The sequence below is a fragment of the Melanotaenia boesemani genome, chromosome 4, assembly GCF_017639745.1.
Source record: "Melanotaenia boesemani isolate fMelBoe1 chromosome 4, fMelBoe1.pri, whole genome shotgun sequence".
Taxonomy (NCBI): Eukaryota; Metazoa; Chordata; class Actinopteri; order Atheriniformes; family Melanotaeniidae; genus Melanotaenia; species Melanotaenia boesemani.
The window spans coordinates 34,978,431-35,001,829 of NC_055685.1; the positions used below are offsets into that span (position 1 = coordinate 34,978,431).

At 39.7% G+C, this 23,399-nt stretch overlaps 2 protein-coding genes and 2 non-coding genes across 4 annotated transcripts; 1 reads left to right on the forward strand and 3 right to left on the reverse strand.

Annotated features, from left to right (window-relative positions):
* Positions 1–346: 346 nt before the first annotated feature.
* clgn (calmegin) lies at positions 347–10,512 on the reverse strand. The gene is made up of 15 exons (XM_041982485.1): positions 10,278–10,512; positions 7,672–7,926; positions 7,523–7,596; positions 7,363–7,421; positions 7,059–7,200; positions 6,880–6,961; positions 5,723–5,915; positions 5,450–5,639; positions 4,238–4,351; positions 3,978–4,134; positions 3,648–3,863; positions 3,400–3,516; positions 3,146–3,296; positions 2,910–3,058; positions 347–1,126 (listed from the first exon to the last, which is right to left on the reverse strand). The coding sequence occupies exons 2-15, from the start codon at positions 7,924–7,926 to the stop codon at positions 1,052–1,054; spliced, it is 1,974 nt and encodes a 657-aa protein (XP_041838419.1). The 5' UTR covers positions 10,278–10,512; the 3' UTR covers positions 347–1,051.
* A 965-nt stretch (positions 10,513–11,477) lies between these two features.
* On the forward strand, positions 11,478–18,295 carry exosc9 (exosome component 9). The gene is made up of 12 exons (XM_041982486.1): positions 11,478–11,786; positions 12,632–12,726; positions 12,969–13,088; positions 13,222–13,324; positions 13,415–13,552; positions 13,635–13,717; positions 16,137–16,269; positions 16,417–16,505; positions 17,494–17,640; positions 17,715–17,893; positions 17,970–18,045; positions 18,152–18,295. Exons 1-12 carry the CDS (start codon positions 11,721–11,723, stop codon positions 18,213–18,215), a joined length of 1,293 nt encoding a protein of 430 aa, XP_041838420.1. The 5' UTR covers positions 11,478–11,720; the 3' UTR covers positions 18,216–18,295.
* A 731-nt stretch (positions 18,296–19,026) lies between these two features.
* Positions 19,027–19,098, reverse strand: trnaq-cug. The gene has a single exon. It is a non-coding gene; the product is annotated as a tRNA-Gln (tRNA).
* Positions 19,099–19,297: 199 nt separating this feature from the next.
* Positions 19,298–19,371, reverse strand: trnai-aau. The gene has a single exon. It is a non-coding gene; the product is annotated as a tRNA-Ile (tRNA).
* Between the last annotated feature and the right edge of the window lie 4,028 nt (positions 19,372–23,399).

Below are 23,399 nucleotides of genomic sequence, written 5' to 3' on the forward strand. Positions count from 1 at the left end.
TCGTGGGAAAGCACTGCCGTGTACCGACTGAACGAGGCATGTTTGATGTCCAGCTGCAGAGACCAGAAGAATTCTGTCCTACAACTGATGGCCAAGGCAATTAAAATGTACCTACTTGTGCAAACATTGACATGTCACTTTTTTTTTTAGCATTTCGTTGACTTTGACTCAGCGTGTTCTTAAGTTGTCTCAAGTCTGTCAAAACACGGCAATATCAAAACCTTCATTCATACTCGCAGAAAAGAAGACTAAAACCAATAAATAGGGTTATAAGTGCTAATTATGAAATTTCTATAACAGTATATATAAAAAACAATGCAAACAACAAACTGTTTTTTTTTTTTTAAGTTTTTATCTAAACAGAAAAATCCATTTTAAGGAGGTAATCTTAACCCTAAGCTGAGGTGAATTTTCCTGCTTACTCTGCAGTAACATCTCCTTCAGCCTTCTCTCACAGTCCGACATCCTCTCCTGTCCTTGAAACCCAAACTATTTCCAACGAGACAGGAACTTTTTCCCCACACAGTGTCCTCAACCATGTTCTTTGAAACAAGGACACAAGAATAAAAATCTAACTTTAGAGATGTAGCCCCAGTGATATGCTGTAAAATGACACTCTGCCGTCATCACTGAAAACTCGAACTGCTAGATATACGAAGCTTATGTGCAGAGAGGAGACCGACACTAGAGACGGGGTGAAGACGTGGGTTTTTCAGGCTGACGGGCGTTTTAACAGTAACAGTTTGTGGAACAGAAGAAAGCATAGACGCTTGAGATGGAGGAAAGTGGTGAGTTAAATCTCCAGGCAGCCCATCTGAACGAGCAGACGGGAGGAGGAGGAAACATTATGTGGCGTGACGCGGGATGTGGTTGCTGAGATCGCAAACCAGGGTGGGTGTGGACGTGGGATTGGGGCAGCCGGGTGACTGCAGGCTACCAGTTAGGTTGGAGGGAATGCATGCTGCTCCGCTCAGAGAGGAGGGAGCAGCAACAGGGATTCCACCTCCTCTCCATTTGAAGAGAGAAGACAGCCGATGAGGAATTCACCTCCTCAGTCTTTCCGTACCCTCCTCTTCCTCACAGCTTGTTTGTGGCTCTCTTCGGCAACATCTCCTGCATCCTTCATCTGTGGGTCAGAATTTAACACAGAGAGCAAAAAGGCCTTGATTAACAGAGACTCCGGCACTCCGAATAACACGTCGCCAGCCCATGCTCAACTCGAGTCAAATAAATTTCCAGACATTTTAATCCCAGAGAAATAAACCTCCGTGGTTACAATGAAAACATGAAACTGCGTTTCACTGTGGTCATGCACATGTCATTTCAGTCATCCTGTAAGATTCTTGGTGCTGAGATAATGCATTTAGAAGAGTTTTAAAGATTTTATTTATAGATTATAGAGCTTCCTGGCTTCTTAACATTAAAGCGGAGGGTCACAGCCAACAATGGGCCACACTCACCAACCGTTCTCACAAACTTGTTTTAAAGTCCTACTTATAAACTTTATCCAAAGATTGTGGCATTTGTGAAAATCTTTGTATAAAGGCCAGATTCTCTGCTGAATATCTGGTGAATAAAACCACTGACTTTCAGACTAGCTTGGAAGTTTTAATCCATGAGATGCACAGGTGTAAGAATTTCCCTTTAGCCACTACACCGCTTCTTTAAAAAGAAGACGAACAGGTTTCTGGGCGCGTCTTTATTATAATTTACTTTTATTAATTCTTTCAGCATTATGTTCTGTCTCCACAGATGGTTTGTAAGTCTTGACATTTTGTGGGGTTCATATGCAAATTACAGCCAGCCAGCATGTCCTTTTAACTTTCAATCTAAGAGGGAAAATGTGAACAATTTTACGGTCTACGAACAGTTCTGAATCGGAGGTTTTCTAAAGTTAAACGAAAGATTTGTAAGAAGATACCGGTGAATGAGGCCTAGTGAGTTTAATACCTGCGAAGTTTGATGAAGCTAAGATATTAAAGAAAGCATGCAGGTTGTTACTGTCGTCCTGAAAAACTGATCATAAAAACAGAAATGGACTGCATGTGTAAAAATGTGGCTGCAACAAAAAGAGGAGATGCACTGACAGCAGTTATGTAGCAGGCTGACCTGTCAGCTGATTCTCACTCTTTTAACTTGGAAAATAGTTTTAATAGAGAATTAAAATAAAAATAAACAAACCTCAACTACTTCAAGTTGCAGCACCTCATTCAATGAACTTAGAAGTGTACAAAGTTGTTCCTAACCTAGTTTCCTTTAAGAGCCCCGTCATGCAACTGCCATGCTTGAAACCATGTTTGGCTTAATGCTTTCCAAAGTTAAAGTAACAATGTATAGTCTTACTTTTTTTTTTTAATATGGACAAATCATCGGCACTGTGGTGTTTCTCAGACATGTTTCATTGATGAAACGGTGCAAGAAAATCAAGGTTACCAGGATAGACATTACAACTACACTACCGTAGCTCGTCCAGCTCATTGACCTCACCAAACCACAGCAGCACATGGACGAAAAGTCACTGGATGCTCAATGTGTGGCCTACTAAGTATTTTTTCTTAAGGATATGTTTTAAAATATTATTGCATAGCAGATTTTATTGACCCCCATTTATTCAGTTTGGGACCTGGTTTAAAAAGTTCATGTTTTAAGGCTCCAAATATTCCAATGTCCAATGATAAACTTCACTGGATACACCTCAACTTGACTGTTGGAACATGACCTTAATATTTAAAAAATAATTTACCTTGTTCGAAAAATCAATGAGGTTTGAGTTGATATAGAAGGCAAAGTTTTGAAAATGTATGTTTCTTTTCTATTTCTTTGTTTCAGAAAATCTACAATCATGTAACTAAAAAAACAAAACAAAAAAAAAAAACGTATCCAGCTCTGGTAAAACTAACAACACAAACCTCGTCTTCTAATGTTGTCTCTGGAGCTTTGCTTGCCTCCTCTTCTTCCTCCTCTCTTTCCTCCTCCTCAACCATCTCATCCTCCTCATCCTCCCCCTCTAGATTGTCCCCTCCTGCGTCATCATCCTCCGCCTCTTCCTCTTCTGTGGCTTTAAACAGAACAAAGTAAAAGGTGGGGATGGTGAGGATGAAGAAATATGTTGCCCAACAGTCTGGCCACTAGATTTCTGTCTCACCTGCAGCTGGTGCCTCCTCTGTAGCCTCAGCTGCTTTTTCTTCCTCATCTGCTGCTGCTCCCTCTTCATCCTCCTCCTCCTCTTCCTCTTCTTCTATATCTGCCTTGGGAAGATCTACCTTTTTGTACACATAATCGTCATCATCCGGTTTCTGGAAAAAAAATCAACAGCTTTGGTCAGGTTAAGAAGGAACGGTTTTTATGTAAATGGTGGATATGATCAGAGGACAGTAAAAATCAGAACACTTTTGGTACCTTTGGCCAGCAGAAGAGCACAGCCAGTCCTATAGGCAGGCTAACAGTCAGTATGTAGACCACCCAAAGCCACGGTCGCTCCTCTGCTGCCATCATTAGCTGTGCAAAAATCCCTGGCTGTTGAGATTAAGAGGTGACAAAAGGACAAACGAGCAGAGATCAGGTTGTGAGTATTTTCTGTACATATACCTAATAACGCAGCAGGTGTTTAGTTCAACCCTCTGGCAACCATTAGGCTGTACACTGACCTCGTTAGCACTGGCTACCAGTTTCTTCAGACCCCAGCTGTCAGAGGCCCAGCGATCAGCAACCTCCTTGTGAGAGGTGATAATGAAGTTATCAAAGTAGATATCTGAGGTCATGGACCAAAGCTCCAATCCCAGAGCCTTGAACGGTGTCATCTTAAATGGCTGCAGGTCCTCAAAATAATCTGGGTTATCGATCTTGCGGGGCTTCCAGACTCCCTTGGGGAGTCAAAGAAAGTGGAGGACATGATGAGAAGAAAAAGGCCTTGGCTGCTCCTTTATTGATGTTCTAATAATCACACATCCATGAAAATAAAGCAAGTTATTTGTTACCTGATAGTTAGGATTGTCCACCAGAGGGGCTTTCCATTTGCCCTTGTACTGAGGGTTGTTGATCATGGGACGCTTCCACTCCCCACAGCCAGGCGCCGTCTCACAGGCTGGGTTGGGAATCTGCGGAGCCTCCCACTCTCCATCCATCTCCTCATCCCTGCACACATAGATTGTAGCACATCAGTGAGCTTTTAGGCTGTGGCTTTGTTCCGTTGTATAAACAGCAGAATTCACAGGCTGCTGAATGTGAATGTCTTCACCAGTCTTCTGGCTTCTCAGCATTTGGGTCAGGAACAAACTCTGGTTCATCATCCAGCCAGTCTTCTGGCTTCATCGCATCAGGGTCCTCGATCTTTGCAGGCGCATCTTCATCCCTTGAAAACACAAACACATTACAGGTTGATGTCTTTACATTGAAATATGTGAAATCTGAGACAAAACCTTCACATGATGAACAAGTTTTTATATATATATATATATATACACACACACACACACCTGCTGTTGTACAAATAGAACAGACAACAGGTGGAATGAGAGACAATTAGCAAGACAACCCCTATAAAGGAACGTTCCTGCAGATGGGGGCCACAGACCATTTCCCTGTCGTGTCTTCATCCTTTCTGGATGGTTTTTGTTCAGGTGTGCATTTTGCCAGTGCCCTCACCACTAGACGTAACATCATGAAGCGTCTGCCACCCACAGAAGCTGCTCAGGTAGTGCAGCTCATCCAGGATGGCACATCAATGCGTGCTGTGTGGGGATGTGCTTAGGCATGTCAATTTATTATTATTATTTTTTTTTAATGGAGTTTATTCCGCCCAGGATTGTCTATTTAAACACAAAACATTCTAAGTTTTTCCTCTTTAAAAAATTACAGACTGCTCAGTTTCATATCAACTTATCTGCCATTTGGGCTCCTGACAGTAAGAGACTACAGATGTATCAAAGCTATTCATCAATACCAAGACAGGTCAGATGGTGGCTAAAGTACTCAGTCTGAATGCAATAATCTCAAACAGGACCTGGTCCGGTCGGTCGGGTCTACATGCAAACACACAAATAAATAAAATGAGCTTTATATGCATTTTCATAAATAAATACAGGTATGACAGAAACTGCGTTAATGAATCTTCATGCTCTGGTTTTCCAGACCCAAGCCCACTATGCTACCACTCCCCCTATAAATACTTGATGTAAATAATTAACACTATTATTATCATAGAAGGTCTGCGTGTCCCAGGTTATGCTAGAATTACCAATCATTTTGAGTAAGGCCTTACTCAGCTTCTGATTGGTTGGTAATGTGTTTGGTTGAGAGCAAAGTTGTGTTCCTCTCACACCATTGGTAGATGAACTCAACATGACTATAGCCCCTTTAGCAAGTTACCAAAATGTCTCCACATATCCAGCATGCTGCCAGAATAATTTAAACATTCGCTTTGGTTTACTAATATGGATGCGACAGTCACCAGTCATCAGGCTTCACAGCCTCGGGGTCGGGAATCTTGGCCCTTTCATCCCAGTCTTCTGGCTTGGAGTCGTTTGGGTCATCGATCTCCTTTTGTGGGTTGACAGGAGGCACCACGTCAAGCAGCAAGCTGCCGCGGCTCACGCTCGACTGATCGATGAACATCTCGTAGCTGTTGTCTGGGTTCAGAACTGATAGCAGACCAAAGTCAGCAAAGTTAAAAAAAAAATTAAATAAAAAAAAAATGATTATTATTTTCTATTAGTTTACATACCCAGAGTGTAAAGGTGAGTTTTCTTGTCAGTGTAGAACTTCTTCAGGTCAACATCAGCCCTCTTGGCATGCTTCTCCTCCATGTCTTTGTTCAGAGGATTCTTGTGGCGGAAGATAAAGTGCAGCTTGTAGTCCTCGCCACATTTGTCAGGTCCAAACATGATGGTGTAGGATGTACGGTCATGGAACTGCTCCTACAGCGCGAAGCAGAGAAGAAACACTGAATATGATAAGTCAGTCTTGGATCTGCTGTTAAATAAATCCCTGTAGCTGTTTCCTGTTTTCCTGAAAGTACAAACAGTATATTTTTTAAAAAACGAGGGGTAGCTCAAGACTTTCATGCAGAACTGTATGTTTATATTAGAGGTGTTGTGATTACTTAATTTCAGATGCCATGATTAATTAATCTTAAAGATCAATATTGTCCGTTTCCATAAAGAATTAAGTCTGAACCATATTAGATCATTGCAACTCGTACATGAAACAAAAACAAAGTTACACAACATCCGTGAGTTACTGCTTGTGTTGCTTTGTTTTCATTCCATGTTAGTTGCAGAAGAGGCGTGTCAAGAGTAGAAAATATGGCAGAGGAAGTTATTCCCTCCAAACAAAGGGATTAAGTCATTTTCCTGCAGGATAAACACCAGCTATGCACACTAAAGTAAAGGTAAAAGCAGAGTAACAGGGTTATATTAACGTTTACCCAACCCACCTCACTCTCCTGACCAACTCATAAGTCCCTTATTTATCTTATTTTATTTCTAACCTTATTTTAATGTGTACATATGTAAAACATTTGTATATTTGTAAATAGCCTTTTGTTTGTTTCTTTGTCTGTTTGCAATCTTTGCTTTGTTTTTTCACCTGACACCACAACAAACTCCAAGCACTGTAAATGCTGTTTACAGTACCTGGCAAAAAAAAAACAAACAAAAAAAACAACTTTGATTCTAAATAAAGGTGACATCTCTAGTCTACGCTTAATGTCCAAATACATATTAAATAATAATATGAAATATTTGGATCCAGCCCTACTGGGGATAATCTCATCAACTGATCTGGTGACATCTTCCTAAGCTTATTTGGAAATAAACAAAACAAACAAAAAAACAAAAAAAACAGCTTTACTAAGACGCAATGCTGAACATGTATACCAACCAGATTGAGATTGTCAACATCTGACAGCAGTTTGATGTATGCTCCTCCACAGTCAATACCATCCTGGAAATTTACCTCATACCTGGAACCAGAGGACAGACAAACAACTTGACAGGTTAATATCATTATTTTCTGAACATCAAGTTAAAAAAGGGTCTGTGCTTGTGCACTGAACGCACTGAACAACCAGAGTTTCGTCCTCAAAGACAAAGGGTTTGTCCAGCATTGCAGCAATGGCGTGATGCTTGGCCCGGGACTTGAGCACCAGGCCCTGGTCTCCTGGAACCTTGTTCTCTTTCAGCTGTTCCACAGACCACTTCCCTGCCATCAGAAAGGGCAGAGATGGACAGTTCATACGTAGTAGAACAAAAATTCAACCTTCCCTTGCAAATATCTTATCTGACTCACACATGACACGCGACTGTGCGACGATAACACACACCCACACATCTGGATGAGCAGAGGGGGAGAACACACACTAACCGTCGTATTTGGCGATGTCATCATCTGCGTCCTCCTTCATCGTCTTTGACAGCTTCCACCTACAGAGATAAAATCACAAAGTTTAACTGCGCAGAACCACTGACCTTATTTTATAGCATCCATAAAACAGATTTTTTTTTAGCAGTGTGTCAACTAATACCTGTCCAATGAACCATCGTCAAATGTCTCAGCCAAGTACACGTCTCCAGTGGGGACAGGAGTCTTATAGGTTACCTGGAATGCATGAAAAGATACGATGATTTCACAAGTTTAAACTCCAGACAAGATGATTTACGGCTGGTTTCTGACCTGGAAGGAGACATTGGCATCAGTTTCAGTCGTTACAGATCCTTTTTCATCCGCGTCATTAGACTGCTCTTCATCCATCACTGTTGCTTCCTCATCCTCTGCCATGAGAACTTTCAATTCTTCCTCGTCCAAGCCCATATCATCATCAATATCTGAGACGTCGGTCTCTGGCTGCTTCCCGTGGGCCGCAATGGCTGCCACAGCCAGGGAGGACAGGAGCAGCAGGCGCCACATCCAGCCTCCACCCAACTTCATCTGAGGAGGGGAAGGGAGTGAGCAAAGTGTGAGATAAACGAGGATGAGAGGGGCGTGGTAGGGAGGATGAGGGAGGGGGAAAGAGAAGAGTGCCAGTGCGACTGAGATAGGTTTTATTTATGGAGCACAATGAACTGTGTGTGCTGTGTCAGTGATATAAATAGCTAAAATAAGTGTAAAGTGATGGAGGGATGAGTGTGTGTGTGAGTAAGTGACCTTAAAAAAAAAAAAAAAAACTGCAGTCACATTATTGTATCATGTGAGAAATGTGAGAACTGTGTCCTTGAACGCATCCTTATCTCATGTTTATGTCAGGAGCCTTTCAACTCCAGACAGATCTGTGCTTTAAAAATCTGTCTAACACGAATGTTCTCACAGAACATACAAAGGAATAATATGCATTTAAAATCATAACAGACAATCTCTTTCATAAAGCTGAAATCAGAGCGCTGCATTATGACATCAAACAGCAGAATCAATAAAGCCACTATTGATCAGCCCACACCGCCTTGCTCTTTGTTGAGATGGAGGAAATGAAAAGCATCAACGCAGACAGAACAGCAGCAGGCTTCCCTCAATTCCTGCTTAACATTCATTTTCATTCGGTTTGCATACAAGAGTATTAATAGTGCTGTGAGAGACCATACAATCAACCAGACACAAAAACCTGTCAAAATTATACTGTTTATTTTTAAAAGTAAAATCTTGACAATAAACCATCCTGATCAGACTCACTAACAGCCCTGATTTTTAGGTATAATTTTTTTATATTAGTCACTGAAAAAAGACAACAAAAGCTTTCATACAGTCAAAATAAAATAAATATAGAAAATGTATGCTGGAGATAGTTTATGTTATCCCTCCTGATTATTTCAAATCTATTTCTAAAAAAAACAAAACAAACATCAAAAAAAAAAAAAAAAAAAAAAAAATCTAACAAAACAATTCAGACCGTGAAAGTTATGACATCCTGTATCCATTTATTTCCCTTTTTAATGCAAATGAATGATCATGGTTATCTCAAATAATGATAATAAAACAAATAATACCTGACAGGCTGGTCAACTGTTACATTTTCTACTAAAGTCATAAATAAGCTGAAAGGATTAATAAAAAACATGTTAATTGAACATTTCATTAGACCCAGAGTCACAAAAGGAACGGAGTTTGGTTCTGCTGGATTTTCTTTCCTGTTTAAAGGATTTTTTCTCTCCACTGTGGCCCTCCTGTCCCGAGCATGCTCAGGACGTGGGACCGAATCAAAAAAGATTCAATGCAATCAGTTGGTTTCAGGCAATTGTTTTTATGATTTGACCTATACCTTTACATGATTATTATAAAATGGACTAATGAGAATCATATAATGGATTTGCTTTAATTGCAGTATAATTGGACCACAATAAATTGGATTGAAATTGACTATATTGTTAACTGTCATAATGAATTGGCACAAAACAAATTAAGTCTTTGCATTTACGGTGTACGCCGTTGGTTTTGAGGGTCACTTAAAACAGCATTTGAACTTGCAGACAGGTGTTAAAACTGACCATTTTATGACTCAGTTGCAAGAAAAAATTAATACGTAAATAAAAAATTTATAAACTGAGTCACTGAGAAGACGAACTGTCTGCAATGTGGTCCCACTCCCCCCCAAAAAATTAGTTTTTAGCTGTGCAGCTGTCACTGTCATTACATTATTCTGCACCCCAGAGCCATTATACAAAGCTTATCATGACAAGACAAATCTAATCCAATGAGCTTTAGTCTCTTTCATCAACAGCCTGAGCTATTACAGGCTAAAAAATAAAAAAAAAGTTCACCCCAACAACTAAAATAATTTAAGTTATTGTCGTCCTGGTTAACAGTTAATGCGCTGGTGCAAGCATCTCATTGATATTAAGCACCAAAACAGCTTTATCATCGCTTTCTAGAACAAAAGTATAGGCCTTATAAAATTATGTAAAATAAACATCATAGGACATGACTGTGAAGTTAACATGGCTGCCATCGAGCACTGCAATATCCAAACTCTTATATGAATAGGTCAGTCCGCAACACCTGCTCCGTGCTAATGCTAGCTACTGTAGCAGAACGGCGCGCCAGCAACAGCAAACGTTAGCATAACAAGAGTTTAGCTAATAACTGAAGGGCTAAAACAGAGAGTTCGCTAATCAAACACGTCATTACGTTTGAAACGGAAGCTGGAAATGATCAAGTTGAGGTAAAAGACGTTATCTAAAATGTTTTATTAGAAAGCAGAAATTAATGAATAGCAACCGCTAGCTTGCTAACAGCAGGAATGTCGCACAGGAGGGGATGGAGAGAATCAATGAACGCGCGCACACACAAACCTTGCGCCTTCTTGTAACTGCAGGGGGAAAAGCCTTCCTTAAAACTGCTTCTTCGCGCAAAAAAAAACAGCACAAGTTTCTTGTGCAGTTGACCTACTGTGACTCCCAATGAGAAAATGTAGGGAAAAACACGGGAATCAGTTGGGTATAATGGACAGTGAATAACTGCTTGGCCGAAATAACGGTGTGCGGTTGAACAGTGCAGCAAAACAGGCTCTATAACGGCCGTGCGCAGTTTGCGTAGATGGAGAGCGTGAAAGATGTCTTCAAGTACAGTCGAAATGGACTGCTGAAACGTGGGAAGAAGATTAGACATCAGACATCTAGGCACTGATTTATGAAGGATTATACCTGAAGTAATCAGAAAAAGTATGGGGGTGTGTGTTGTAGGGTTATATTGGAATTGAGCCTAAACAACAAAACCACATTTGACTCTAAATTATAAGAAATGCGCCTTTCCCCTTTTCCCTCAAGTTTAATATTTTCTGATGATAACTCCTCCTAGGTGTGTCATTAATTTTATTTTTGTGTGTATCTTAATTTTATAGAAATAGACGGGAAATACCTTCACTCTGCGTGAGGTGAGAAGATATAACCACGAATATTTAAATGGGCCCTTAGTAGGCGTTTAAACGTCCAATTTCCCAGTTAACATCAAATGCAGCATGAGTCGCGCCTTCGCTCTCAGTTGTAAACGGATAAATATGTCAGTTGGATAGTAACCGTTTAATAACAGACTAAACTGTAGATGTGACCTGACAAAATTAGCAAATAAGTTAGGATCATAACCATATGGTTTTATTTGTATTTTATCTGTGTGTACTTTGTACATACAAACAAACAATCCCAAACAGATATTGTCTGAATTAAAATGAAAAATAAAATATTTCCACAGGTGGAAATTAGCCGGTGGCTAAATCTGGTACAATACATCTTTTCACTTCTCAAAGTCATGGGGTTTTTTGTGCATAGTCTTTGACAAATAATAAATAAATAAATAAATAAATAAAATTAAATATTAAACAGCAATACTGCTACAAATGAGTGAATGAATTATTACTTAGGCAATACAAGGAGGAGCATATTATTATTATTTTATTTATTTATTTATTTTTTCATAATCGTTCATTCATTTATCTTCGATATCTTTTAGTCCAATTGAGGGCTGCGGAGGGCCCTCCCAAAAATTAACAGGCGAGAGGCAGGGTACACACTGGACAGGCTGCCAGTCTATCGCAGCAGAAATGGGTCGTTTTCACAATATTTTTCGGATAAAAATATTCGCGACACTTCTCACAAAACGAGCTCCAATAAGTGCCGTAAATTGTGGGCTTGTGCGCATGCGCGCCTCACGAATGGGTAAACATTGACGATACCCACATGGTGGTTGAGAAGTGAGTTAAATCAGATAAATAGAGCTACTAAGAGCGATAAAACAGCGGAATGAAGGACACACCACTGTCCAACTGTGAGAGAGACTTCTTGCTGAAAGCCATCGAAGAGAAAAAGGTGATTTCTCAACTTTACTTCTCTTATGTCTGATAACCGATGCTTCATCTCATCACCGCATCTGTTTATGTCCCCGCTTGTGTGTTCTTAAGCCTTTAACAACATCGTAGGAAAAAACACATTGTCTGCAACTCAGATCTGGTGGCAGACTTGTTCTTTTTCTTTCCACTATGTGCATCGGTTTCCTGATCGCCATTTTTTGTGTCCCCTCCCTCCTCAGCCTTTAGCCTCTTATCCAGAAATTAATATAATCAAATTATCTTGATGGATGTTTCAATTGCTAAAATCCTTCTGGAAGAGACAGAGGAAACTGAATTTTAAAGTTTTTAAAGGGGGTTGACACATCAATGACATAGTCATCAAGTAAAAACATAATTACTAAATGCCACAAGTATCTGTGATACTCATTTAACAAAATAATCAAATATAGTGGTACACACAGAACAACAGACATAATATATCAGCGGTACACTTTTTACTTTTAAATGACTGGTTTAGAAGGATATCTGTTACACAAGGATGCCTCTTTTTCCCTTTTCATGTCCTCTTCTCCATTTCCCTGGCAATCAGAAATCAGCCTCAGCAATATTTTGATGGCTGTCTCAAGTCCTTAAATGGACCCTGATGAGAGAGGAATGAGGAGCAAAGAGGGCTACTGGAGGCTATAAGTGAGGATGCACTGGTGCCTCCTTTGCTTAAGTTTTACAGTGTATGTGACATCTGAAACTGCACTATGAATTAAATAATTATCTACACATCTTTGTGACTTGTCTTCTGTGACACAGCTGCATCTTTTTATTTGGATTATGTTTTCTTGTCTCATTTACTTTTTTGTCATCCCTCAGCGGATCGATGGACGGCAGACGTATGACTACAGGAAGATAAAGATCAGTTTCGGGACTGATTATGGATGCTGCTTTGTGGATCTGGGACAAACCAGGTGAACCTCTAGCCAAATATTTTCAGTCCATTTGAAGTACCTGTTAAGTAACCACATTCAAAATATATACTCACTTAATACATGAAAATGGAGTGTAAATCTTTTCTCCTGCTTCTTAGGAAAAGGTTTGTCATGCAGACACTGTCGATGCCAGCTTATGATGAATTTGTGCTGGTGAAACTGCAAAGGGTCTTTTTTAGTAAATAAACCAGTTCCTCAGAGTTTTTGTATTTGCCCTTCAGGGTCATGGCCCAGGTGTCGTGTGAGCTGGTGTCCCCTAAAGAGAATCGCCCAAATGAGGGCATCATGTTCTTCAGCATTGAACTATCACCTATGGCTTCGCCAGCGTTTGAGCAGGGAAGGTGAGGACAGATTGGACACACTGTGTGCTTTTTTTATTTTCCCTCATGTTTACCATGGTGTTTTTTTCACTTCAGGGGTTAAGAAAGTGTTTATTTTCGTTTCACTTCATCTGTCTGTTTCTTTTCTCTCCAGACAGTCTGAGCTGTCGGTGAAGCTGAACAGGCAGCTGGAGAGATGCCTGAGAAACTCCAAGTGCATTGATACAGAGTCCCTGTGTGTGGTGTCTGGAGAAAAGGTGACGGACATGCATCTGTAACACTCTTCCTTACATCCACTGTGACCCCAGTGATGACAACACTAACGATGTATATGTATGTGTGATCAGGTGTGGCAGATCAGAGTGGACGTCCACATGCTGAATAATGACGGGAACCTGATGGACGCTGCCAGCATCGCTGCCATCACAGCTCTGTGCCACTTCAGACGCCCAGATGTCGGCATCCAGGGAGAGGAAGTGATGGTGGTGAGTCAGCAGGCACCCGACTCCTACCTCAGCTTTGCCTCGCACAACAAGCTAATTGTGATTTTTTGTTTTTTCTCCTCAGTACAGCTCGGAGGAGAGAGACCCCATTCCCCTGAGTATCTACCACATGCCCATCAGTGTCAGCTTTGCCTTCTTCCAACAAGGGTAATTATGAACAGAAAATGTACTTCACAGACGCAGGTGCAGAAGGTCTCCCATCGCTTTGCCACGAGGAGCTTAAAGGAGGATATAAAGCTCCTCTTGAAGCTTGATTGTTGCTCTTTATTTGTGGAAATTGCCAAGTTACGTTTTAATGCTGGACCCTACAAGCGGAAACAAGGGTATGTGTAGAGATAACAACTGTACTACCAAAACAGAAAACCAGCAGCTACACCTGTTGAGATATTTAACAGCTTCTGTAAGAAAACAAAGCAGACAATCATTGGGAGCACTTATATGAAGACAAAAATTAAGAACAGCAACTCGAAAAACAACCAAACCAGCAATAAGACTGCAAAACATAACTGTTGGTATTTAACCTAAACAACACAGTAGCTGTACAAGCGTGCACGTTCGTGTGAGCGTAGAATAAAGAGAATGAGATGTGTTCATCAAAAGCAACAGGCCCCACAGAGGCCCTGGGCACAATGAGATTAATGAAAAGCTGTGACTTCCTCTGACTCTGAGTGTCCAACCAAGCTGATTTATGAGGATTATATAAATTCTTCAAATATAAAGAGAGAGGCAGAAAAAGGATACCATTAGGAAGCTCACCTGCTCATCAATTATTGAGGACAAGGATGACATCCCAGCTGCCTACAAAGTGTTTCTGTAAATGAGCCTAACATGGCGTAAAGCTCTTTGTAGAACCTGGATAAAGTTAAAATGTGCTTTTTTATTTCAGACCCTTTTATCTTTTTATGTATTTTGTACTGAGTGACTATAGCACAACATCCAGATCAAATCAAATACCAGAGTTGAATAATAGTAGTAATTCTAAAATCACATCCTTATATTATAGAGCAGGGCTACTCAATTCAGTCCTACGAGGGCAGCAATCCAGCAGGTTTTCCATGTATCCCTGCACCAACACACCTGAGTCAAATTAATGAGTCATTGTGTAGAACCTGATTGGCTGTTTGAGCCACCTAATTTGACTCAGGTGTGTTGGTGCAGGGATACATGGAAAACCTGCTGGATTGCTGCCCTCGTAGGACTGAATTGAGTAGCCCTGCTATAGAGCCTAAAACCTTAATGAATAATCAATAAACAAATCAATGGCTGTGGCCCTCAGTAACCCAGTCTCAGTCCATCGTCAGAGTTATGTTTGGTAATGTCCTCTACCTCCATCACAAAACTGGATGAAGACACTTTTAGGACAGGGCAAGTTTGGTCCTACAGAGCTGCAGTCCTGCAGGTTTTCAATGTTTCCCTGCTCCAACACACCTGATTAAAATGAACTCCAACAACATGTATGTATGCTCAGTGAACCATTCATTTCAGTCAGGTGTGTTAAAAATATATATACCAAGAAATTACAAAAGAACAAAGTAAACAAATTAATATAAATATATATATATATCCATCCTTCCATCCAGCCATTTTCTTCCTCTTATCTGCTGATGAAACAGATTCAGGAGGGAGGCCCAGATGTACCATGCCAGCAACATTCTTCAAAGCCTCCTGGGGTATCCCAAGGCAATCCCAGTCTAGAAAGGATATATAATCCCCCAAGGAAGTCCTGGATCTGCCCCAGGGTCAGAAAAGGAGGCAACCTGTGTGAGCTCCTTATCCGTTCTCTCAGTCTGAGCCCAGCCACTTTCTGAAGGAAGCCCTTGTCATCCACTTCTATCCATAATCTCATTCTCTCTGTCACTACCCAAGTCATGTCACCATGAGTGAGGGTTGTAGATTGATTGATTAGAAAATCAAAAGCTTAGCCTTTTGGCTTACCGCCCTCTTCACCTCAAGAGACCAGCAAAGCATCCTTGCAAACAAGACCCAGTGTTACTTAAACTCCTCCGCTTAAGGCAAAGACTTCTTCCTAATCTGGATGTAGTACTCCACCCTTTTCTGGTTGAGAACCAGGGCATCAGGGCCACTTCATCTGTTAAACGCAGGGATGCAACCATGAGGTTTCCTAACCAGAACATACAATAATCTAGCAATGGTGCAACTGATTGCTCCCTCACTTTTTATTGCATTATAGTTGTTAATTTTCATTATTTTTCTGCTGAATCGTGCATAACTTAAGACTGTACCATCTTCACTGGAAAAAGGTGGTGTTTGGATTAAATGAAGTTCAGCAAACCATTTAAATGGGCTGTCTCTGCCCCTGTTATCCTCTGAACAGCCAGCCAGGGAAGTCAGGATACAGGTTACTTGGTGGTTTCTTTGTCCATCCTGATTCTGGCAGATGTAGGCCAGAGGAAAACAGTGTTCATGGATGAAACTCTGCAGAGATCTATCAAAACGCAATGGGACTGTAGTGAAGGAATGGAGGGTTATACTCTGTTATGTTGATCATGCCAAAGACTTCCCCAGTTTGTTAAAAAAATTAACCAGCCTGCGATTTATGTCACAGAACGTATCTGCTGGTGGATCCATGCGAGCGGGAGGAACGAGTGATGGACGGCTTGCTGATGATCGCCATGAACAAACACAGAGAGATCTGCTCCATCCAGTCCAGCGGCGGCATCATGTTGCTTAAAGAGCAGGTGACTGGAATCCTGATTATGCTGTCAGCTTTGTTTAAGGCTGTTCTACTTACAATATTCAAGATTATCATTTTCAGTATGAGTGATGGTACCAGATGAATCTTGAGTAAATTTCACCATCAACTTAATTTTTGGTTTGTGTTGAAGGTTATGAGATGCAGTAAAATAGCCAGCGTCAAGGTGTCAGAAATCACAGAGCTCATCAGCAGAGCCCTGTCCAACGACAAGGCTGCCAGGTGAGGAGTTACTGAATGCCACTTGTGTTTTCCATGGAATGCTGTTTAATGAATATTAAATAATTGGATCATTAAATATATAAACACTTGGTAGACCTACATTTTTCTTCTAGGTATTCTTCCACAAAATGTAGGTGCAACCAAGTTTTTCACAGCGTAAACAGAAATTCAGGAAAATGTTTCTCTTTGTTTTAAGAACAAACTATTTGCAAATATTCTCAGAACATAAACAACACATCAGCTGTTGAAACAGGCATTTTACTATTTCATGTAAAATATTGGCTCATTTTGAATTTGATGACAACACATCTCTAAAATATTGGAACTGGGACAACACATGGCTGGAAAAGGAACTGATACCAATCAAAACCAACTGGAGGAGCATTTGACAACTAATGAGATTAATTGGCAAGAGATCAGTAAAATGACTCAATATAAAAGAAGCATTTCAAAGAGGCAGAGTCTCTCAGATGTAAAGATGGACAGAGGTTCACCAATCTGAGATGAACTGGAACAGTTTCATAAAAATGCTCCTTCAGGACTTTGAAGATCCCACCATCTAGAACAGTTCAATCCTACGGGGCCGCAGTCCTTCAGGTCTTAATTGTTTCCTGCTCCAACACACCTGACAGAAACTAATGAGCCATTGTGTAGAACTTGATAGGGTGTTGGATCCACTCTTTTTTTTTATTTTTATGTTGGAACAGGGACACACTGAAATTGTATAATTAAATAAAAGTGCATTGAAGTAAATTAAGATGTTAAGTAGTAAAATAAAATATTTATTCATTATGGTTTAGATAGATTTATTTCAGGATTTGTTCATTTAATTAGCACATTTGTTAATTTCTTAAGCGTGTTTAATTCAGTGGCTTATTCATTTTTATTTAAGTATATATTCAATATTGATTAAAAACAGTTTTTTATTGGTTTTGTTTTTTATTTTAGAAGTTAGAGTGATAAATGTGCCTTAATGCAACATTTCCAGGAAGGCAGGTGGACGGTGTGGTTTTGCAGAGTCCATGCCTCAGGAGAGGATCACAGCTCTGAAAATGGACGAAACGGTGGTGGAGATGACAGATGTGACTGAAACAGCTGGTGGAATCATCCAGAAAGCTGAAGCTCCAGCTGCCATGTATCCTGAACTGAGCTTGATTTTTAAAAACGTGCATTTTTATTTCACTTGGCTTCTTTAACTGCACAAACCAGGGTACCATCCCCAGTGGTGCCTGCCCCCGGTGTAGGCCAGGTAGGCCAGGGTCAGCAAAGCACCTGGGGCTTGGAGGATGATGAGGATGAAGAAGAGGAGGAATACAGTGGTGATGAGAAAATGGAAGAAGTGACAAAGAGGGAGGAAGAACACTATCCAGAAGATAAGACCAAAACAGGTTATTTGCTTTTTTTTGGTCTTACATTAGTGTAAGTTGTTGATTACACGAACTGATAATTCCTCATGTCACACAGTGGACGTAGTGGAGTTATCAGACAGCGAGGAGGACGAGGTGGTTATACTTCATTCAGAGACAGCAGAGACAGCAAAGTATGTGCACCAATCGTTTTATATTTTTGTTTTACATAAAGAGAGAAAAGAGATTACATTGTTTGAGATGATTGAACTGCTTTTAATTGCTTGTTCATTTCCACAGAAATACAGGGTTGAAATCCCACCAGAAGGGGGCAGCAACATCCAAGAAAATGGATAAAAAATGACAGAGATCCAGTAAACAGCAGCTGTAAAGAGTGAAAGAAAACCTGTAAATGAATAAATCAATTAAATATTTTTTCTACGATATGTCTGATCGGGTTGAAAATGTAGTGTTTGTGGTGTGAATGAAATCTGAAGAAATGAAATTCTTTAGATATTTCTGATTCTTTTTATGAAAGTAAAAAAACATTCTTTATTCTTCTTTTATTGCTTTTAGCAGTGATAATCTTGGACGTATTTTCTAGTGTTAACGCAGATGTACATCTTGTGTTCGGTACAACTCATGTATGTCTTTTGTAGCTCAGATCATCATCTCTCAGTTTATCCACCTTCTCTGGTGTGTGTGGGGCTCCTAATCTGCACACGAATGACTGGTTGCAGGATCCTTATTTATGAAGACTTACCCCACTAGTTTTCACTTCGCTAACTTAAACATCTTCATGAATGGGAAAATATAAATAGATAAAATGTACCAAAAATGTGACTTTAATTATTTCCTCTTACCATAAAGTGTGCTTGCTCCTATTGTAGCCTTTTTCAAGGGAAAACACTGAAAAGGCTTAAACTCTTGAAATTCCCCTATAAGATCAGATATTACTAGAAAGTCCGGGATGTTCTTTTTAGAATACAAGAGGGTGTAAGAAAGCATCTCAAAAGGTAAAAAAAAATGGGTGTATGAAAAATATATCCAATATAGATGGCAGTAGTTAATGAATTGAGTGTAAGGAAGATGGTTAAATGCTAATCTATGATAGCCGTTTATCAAGACAAAAACATTGAATCTATGTGGGGAAAAAAAGAGAAAAAAAAAAAAGCAGGTTCCACCGAGATTTGAACTCGGATCGCTGGATTCAGAGTCCAGAGTGCTAACCATTACACCATGGAACCAGTGGTGCAACGTGTAGCCACATAGTCTTCATGTATTTTCCGGTGTCTGTGTGGATGTGTGTTTTGTTGGTTTGTCTGTCAGGGGACCACAACAGCCAGAAGAGATGGCGTACCGTGACGTAATGTAGGAGAACGTACCTGCTTTCAGCAAATTTAGAAAACTGATCCGTTAGCAAATAACAAAATGCAAAAAGTAGGATGGCCCGTACGGGGATCGAACCCGCGACCTTGGCGTTATTAGCACCACGCTCTAACCAACTGAGCTAACCGGCCACAACTACACCGTGTTTTCAACATGTCTCTTCACGATGTCTATGAGAGATAGCTATTTTGGAGATCCATGTTTTTAGACGTTAGTAAAATTGTCAACATCTGGAGGAGTAAAACTTTTACAAAGTTAAGGGGATTGACTATTTTTCTATTGTGTGTTACTATTATTATATATTCTCGATACATTCTTTAAATAACCACAAATTGGGAAACCGTGACAAGACAAAATACTAAATCATACCACATTACCTGCAACCAGGTAAAGCAGTGGATGACGTGGAACAGGTAAAGTCCGTCTTTTTGTCCGTCTCTGCTCTAATTCTTTATTCTATCTACATACCCACGCAGATTGTAAATAAACATTTGGCCCTTACAGACTGACATGTTTTTGTTCATAGTATTAAAACCTTTTCTAGAGCTTTATTTTCCGGGGCTCAGAGACACTCCCACTGATGGCCATGTGTGGACTGAATTATTGGGATCAATAGGAGCAAGAATCCTAATTTCTGACAAGCTTGTTACTTTTTAAAACTTGTTTTACATTTATAGTAAGAATACTTAGTTTCTTTTTTAACTTTTATTTATTTCAGATGAACAAAATAATTATGAACAGTGCAGTAAAATGTTAAGGGGTACTACACAAAATGTTTTATTGACCTCATCATCCATACAGTGTCCTTAAACAATTCCAGTGTACTGAAATAAGATATTTCTCTTAATAATAAAGCTCACAGAGTATACATGTAGAGTGATTCAAGTCTTGCTGTTCGTATAAAACCCACATATATACATATATAAGTACATACACAAATTTGTACTGTTTCATCACTGATCTTTTGCAGTTATACTGTAAAGTAAGATATTAATCTAGTGATCATGAAGACGCTAGACTCTACTACGGAACAGACAGCAGCGATTGGATTACTGAGGGTGGAAACTAAATAAACAAATACACGTTTGTCACTGAATGCATTATTATGTTAATGTTAATTTAAGTGATGATCAAGTCATGTTTGACAACAGATTAAATAAGAGTAACCACAATCATTTCATACATTTTTGGAGGGAAATATTCACCTCAACCAAAGAGCTAGCATTTATTAAAGCTAAGACATGATGGTCCTCATTAGCCTCTATATTTCTTACTGCTAACCGTCCTTACAATTCACCTTTGTAAGGTTAAATGATTAGCATGCTAGGGTTTACTTTCATCTATTAAAGCCAGCCATGTGGTAGCATGAAATGTCCCAGCAGTATGGACTTAAAGTCAAAGACACAATGCAGACAACACTGAAGATCCCCTTCATACAAGACTTTGTCTCTCAGCTGCATTTCAATGGTTTGTATTTAAAAGTCCAAATCTGCACCATCTCTCTTAAGCTGGATTTTTAAAACTTGATCATGCTTAGTTTATGTTCTTCCCTTATTGTCTTTTTTTAAATTATGCTTCATATATTCTTATGTTTTTAATGCTTTTGTAAAGTCCTTTGAATCAACATGTTGTTGAATTGTGCTGTACAAATAAAGTTGCTTTGCTTTGAATGTAAAAGGAAATGTCTCACTGATTAACAACTTGGTTTAACTTAAAAACTCACCTGACCTACTGGTGGGACTGGCACATAAGACTGGAGTCTTATGTCATTATGTCATAAGTTCTGGAGCAAAGACCGGAGACGACAACATGTCTGATTTATTGCAATAAAGTAATTAAATCAGTTACAGTGTGTATAATGAAATGAAAAAATAAACCTTGGGGAAAGGAAAAATGACAAACTGATGGATGTCAATGTTCCTGCCTGCTGCTCCTGAACATTTTTTTGTAAATGACAGTAATTGTTAAATTAGCCACAGAACGTAAATGTAGAACAGCTGTAACATGAACCAATATCAGTGAGTGTTACCAAATAAGATATCCCAACACGAAAAGCCACAAAACACAGACCACTGTATTTCTTCTGATGGACACAAATTATGCATTTTCTGGCACATGGCACCCTGCATGTCTTTCACCAGTCCAGTCTCACCAGTAAATGTATATTTTGTTCCACTGCTTGCTTATCCAATACCCAGTAGCATCACAAGATTATAAATTGTGAGACGGTAATGCTCTGGATAAAGGTGGCTGCATGTTAGATATCTGGGATCTAAATGTCCCATCCTTGTCACTTTCCTCTCAGAAGCTATCCCATATTCCTCAGACCTGAGCATTGTGAAGGAGCCTGGAAGTTTTTAATCATAGATACAGTTTAACATGTACCCACCTAAATCCAGATCATGGATGAGGATGGCGATTTCAGTGTTTTCAAGCAGTGAATGTCCATTTATTCTCATCCTAACCATGCATCTCTAATGCCTGAAGATTTGCACATATTTTAACACACTCTCTGATTAGGGGCTTTGCAAATGCATGTCTACGGGTTATCCATGTAAAAGATTTGAAAGGGACCAATGAAAACAAAAAAAACCAGACTGTGATCGACTGACCTCTGTCCTGCAGGACATTCTTGGAATGACAAGAAGCTTTCTAAAACATTATCATCTCATGCTGCAATAATAACAGATTTGACTAATCCAGTCCTAAGGCCAAAAAATTTGCCAAAAAATCAAAACAAAATGCACTGATTAGCAAATCTCACAAAGCCATATTTTAATCCCAGTAGAACATCAACAACATATCAGATGTTGAAACTGAGACATTTTACAATATTAGCTCATTTAGCTCACTGCGGTTGTAAATGCAAACATATGATGCGTCAAGCTAAAGGTTTGATAAAAGACGGATAAAAAAAAATAATAACTGCCTCCATGAAGTGCTTTAAATGTCACTTCCAGCAATGAAACGTTTAAAGATAACTCATGGCAGTGATGCAACCCACAATGTGAAGCTATAATAGAAAGCGCTGGTTTGAAGCGGGGTGGTATCAGCTTGATTCCTTCCTCTCCAGGAGGAAATCCTGACCCTGGTCAAAGAGCCTCGATGTCAGCTCTCAAATGACCACAGTGAGTGGCATTTCAGACAGCTGTTAACAACCAGCAGACACTGGGGCATCTTTAGGTCAAGGCCAGGGAGAAATAAAATTCAGATGAGACAAGAACTGAAGTAAACTAGATAACTAGTTGAGACTGCTTGTTGCACAATAACAATTTCCCAGAAAGGACGTTGCCTGACTGGCCAACAGAGAAATACTCCCAACAGGTTTTTTTCTGCCTCTTTTTTTTTTTTTTTTTTTTGCTTTCTAAAGAGATAATACAGCAAAAACGGAAAATGCTCTTCATATCAGTATCTTAAATGTACTCCATGTGTCTGAATGGGTTGTGACATTTGTTTTTCATGGAAGCTGCTTGTAATGTTTGGAACTGCTGTTAGTAAGAGCTGAAATATCCCTTGCTTTGAAACCTGAACTCCTTCGTCCTAATTAGAGGAGCTTATTAATTGCATCCACCAGCTGTAAACTGGACGAAGAGGAAAGGAAAAATCTGCTGCTTTCACTGGATATGCAGATGCTTTTGTATTATATCACATCCACACTGCTCTAAATAAAGGACTCTGAAGTTAACCAAATCATCACTCTAAGCAGATAAAAACTTTTACAGTTATTCAATTAATGTTGAAGCAGCCAAGATATTTCCCCACTGAGGCACTAATAAAGCTTTTCTTATTCTTATTCAATGATGTAAAAGGTTGGGAATTTGTTTGACAGTGGACTATGTTTGATAAGGCACGCCTCTTTGACACTCAAGTTCCTTCAGTTTTCCAGTCCTGAACGAAGCCATGCAGACGATGCATGAGGAAAACACTCAACATGGTTGGTTGTTCAGCCCCAAGCTCAAATGTCCTGTAAGAGGCAAGCTGCTGGACCAGAAGAGATAAAACGAAACATGGTCACATGAGAGCTTTTGGACTTAAGCAGTCTGTATTAATAGTTCTGTTTGGGACATTGATGGCCACCAGCCAAGGTACTGGCCTTTTTGTTAGCACGCTTCCTTCAACAACTCACCTTTTGTTTCAAAGACCTGATTCGTGTTTATCG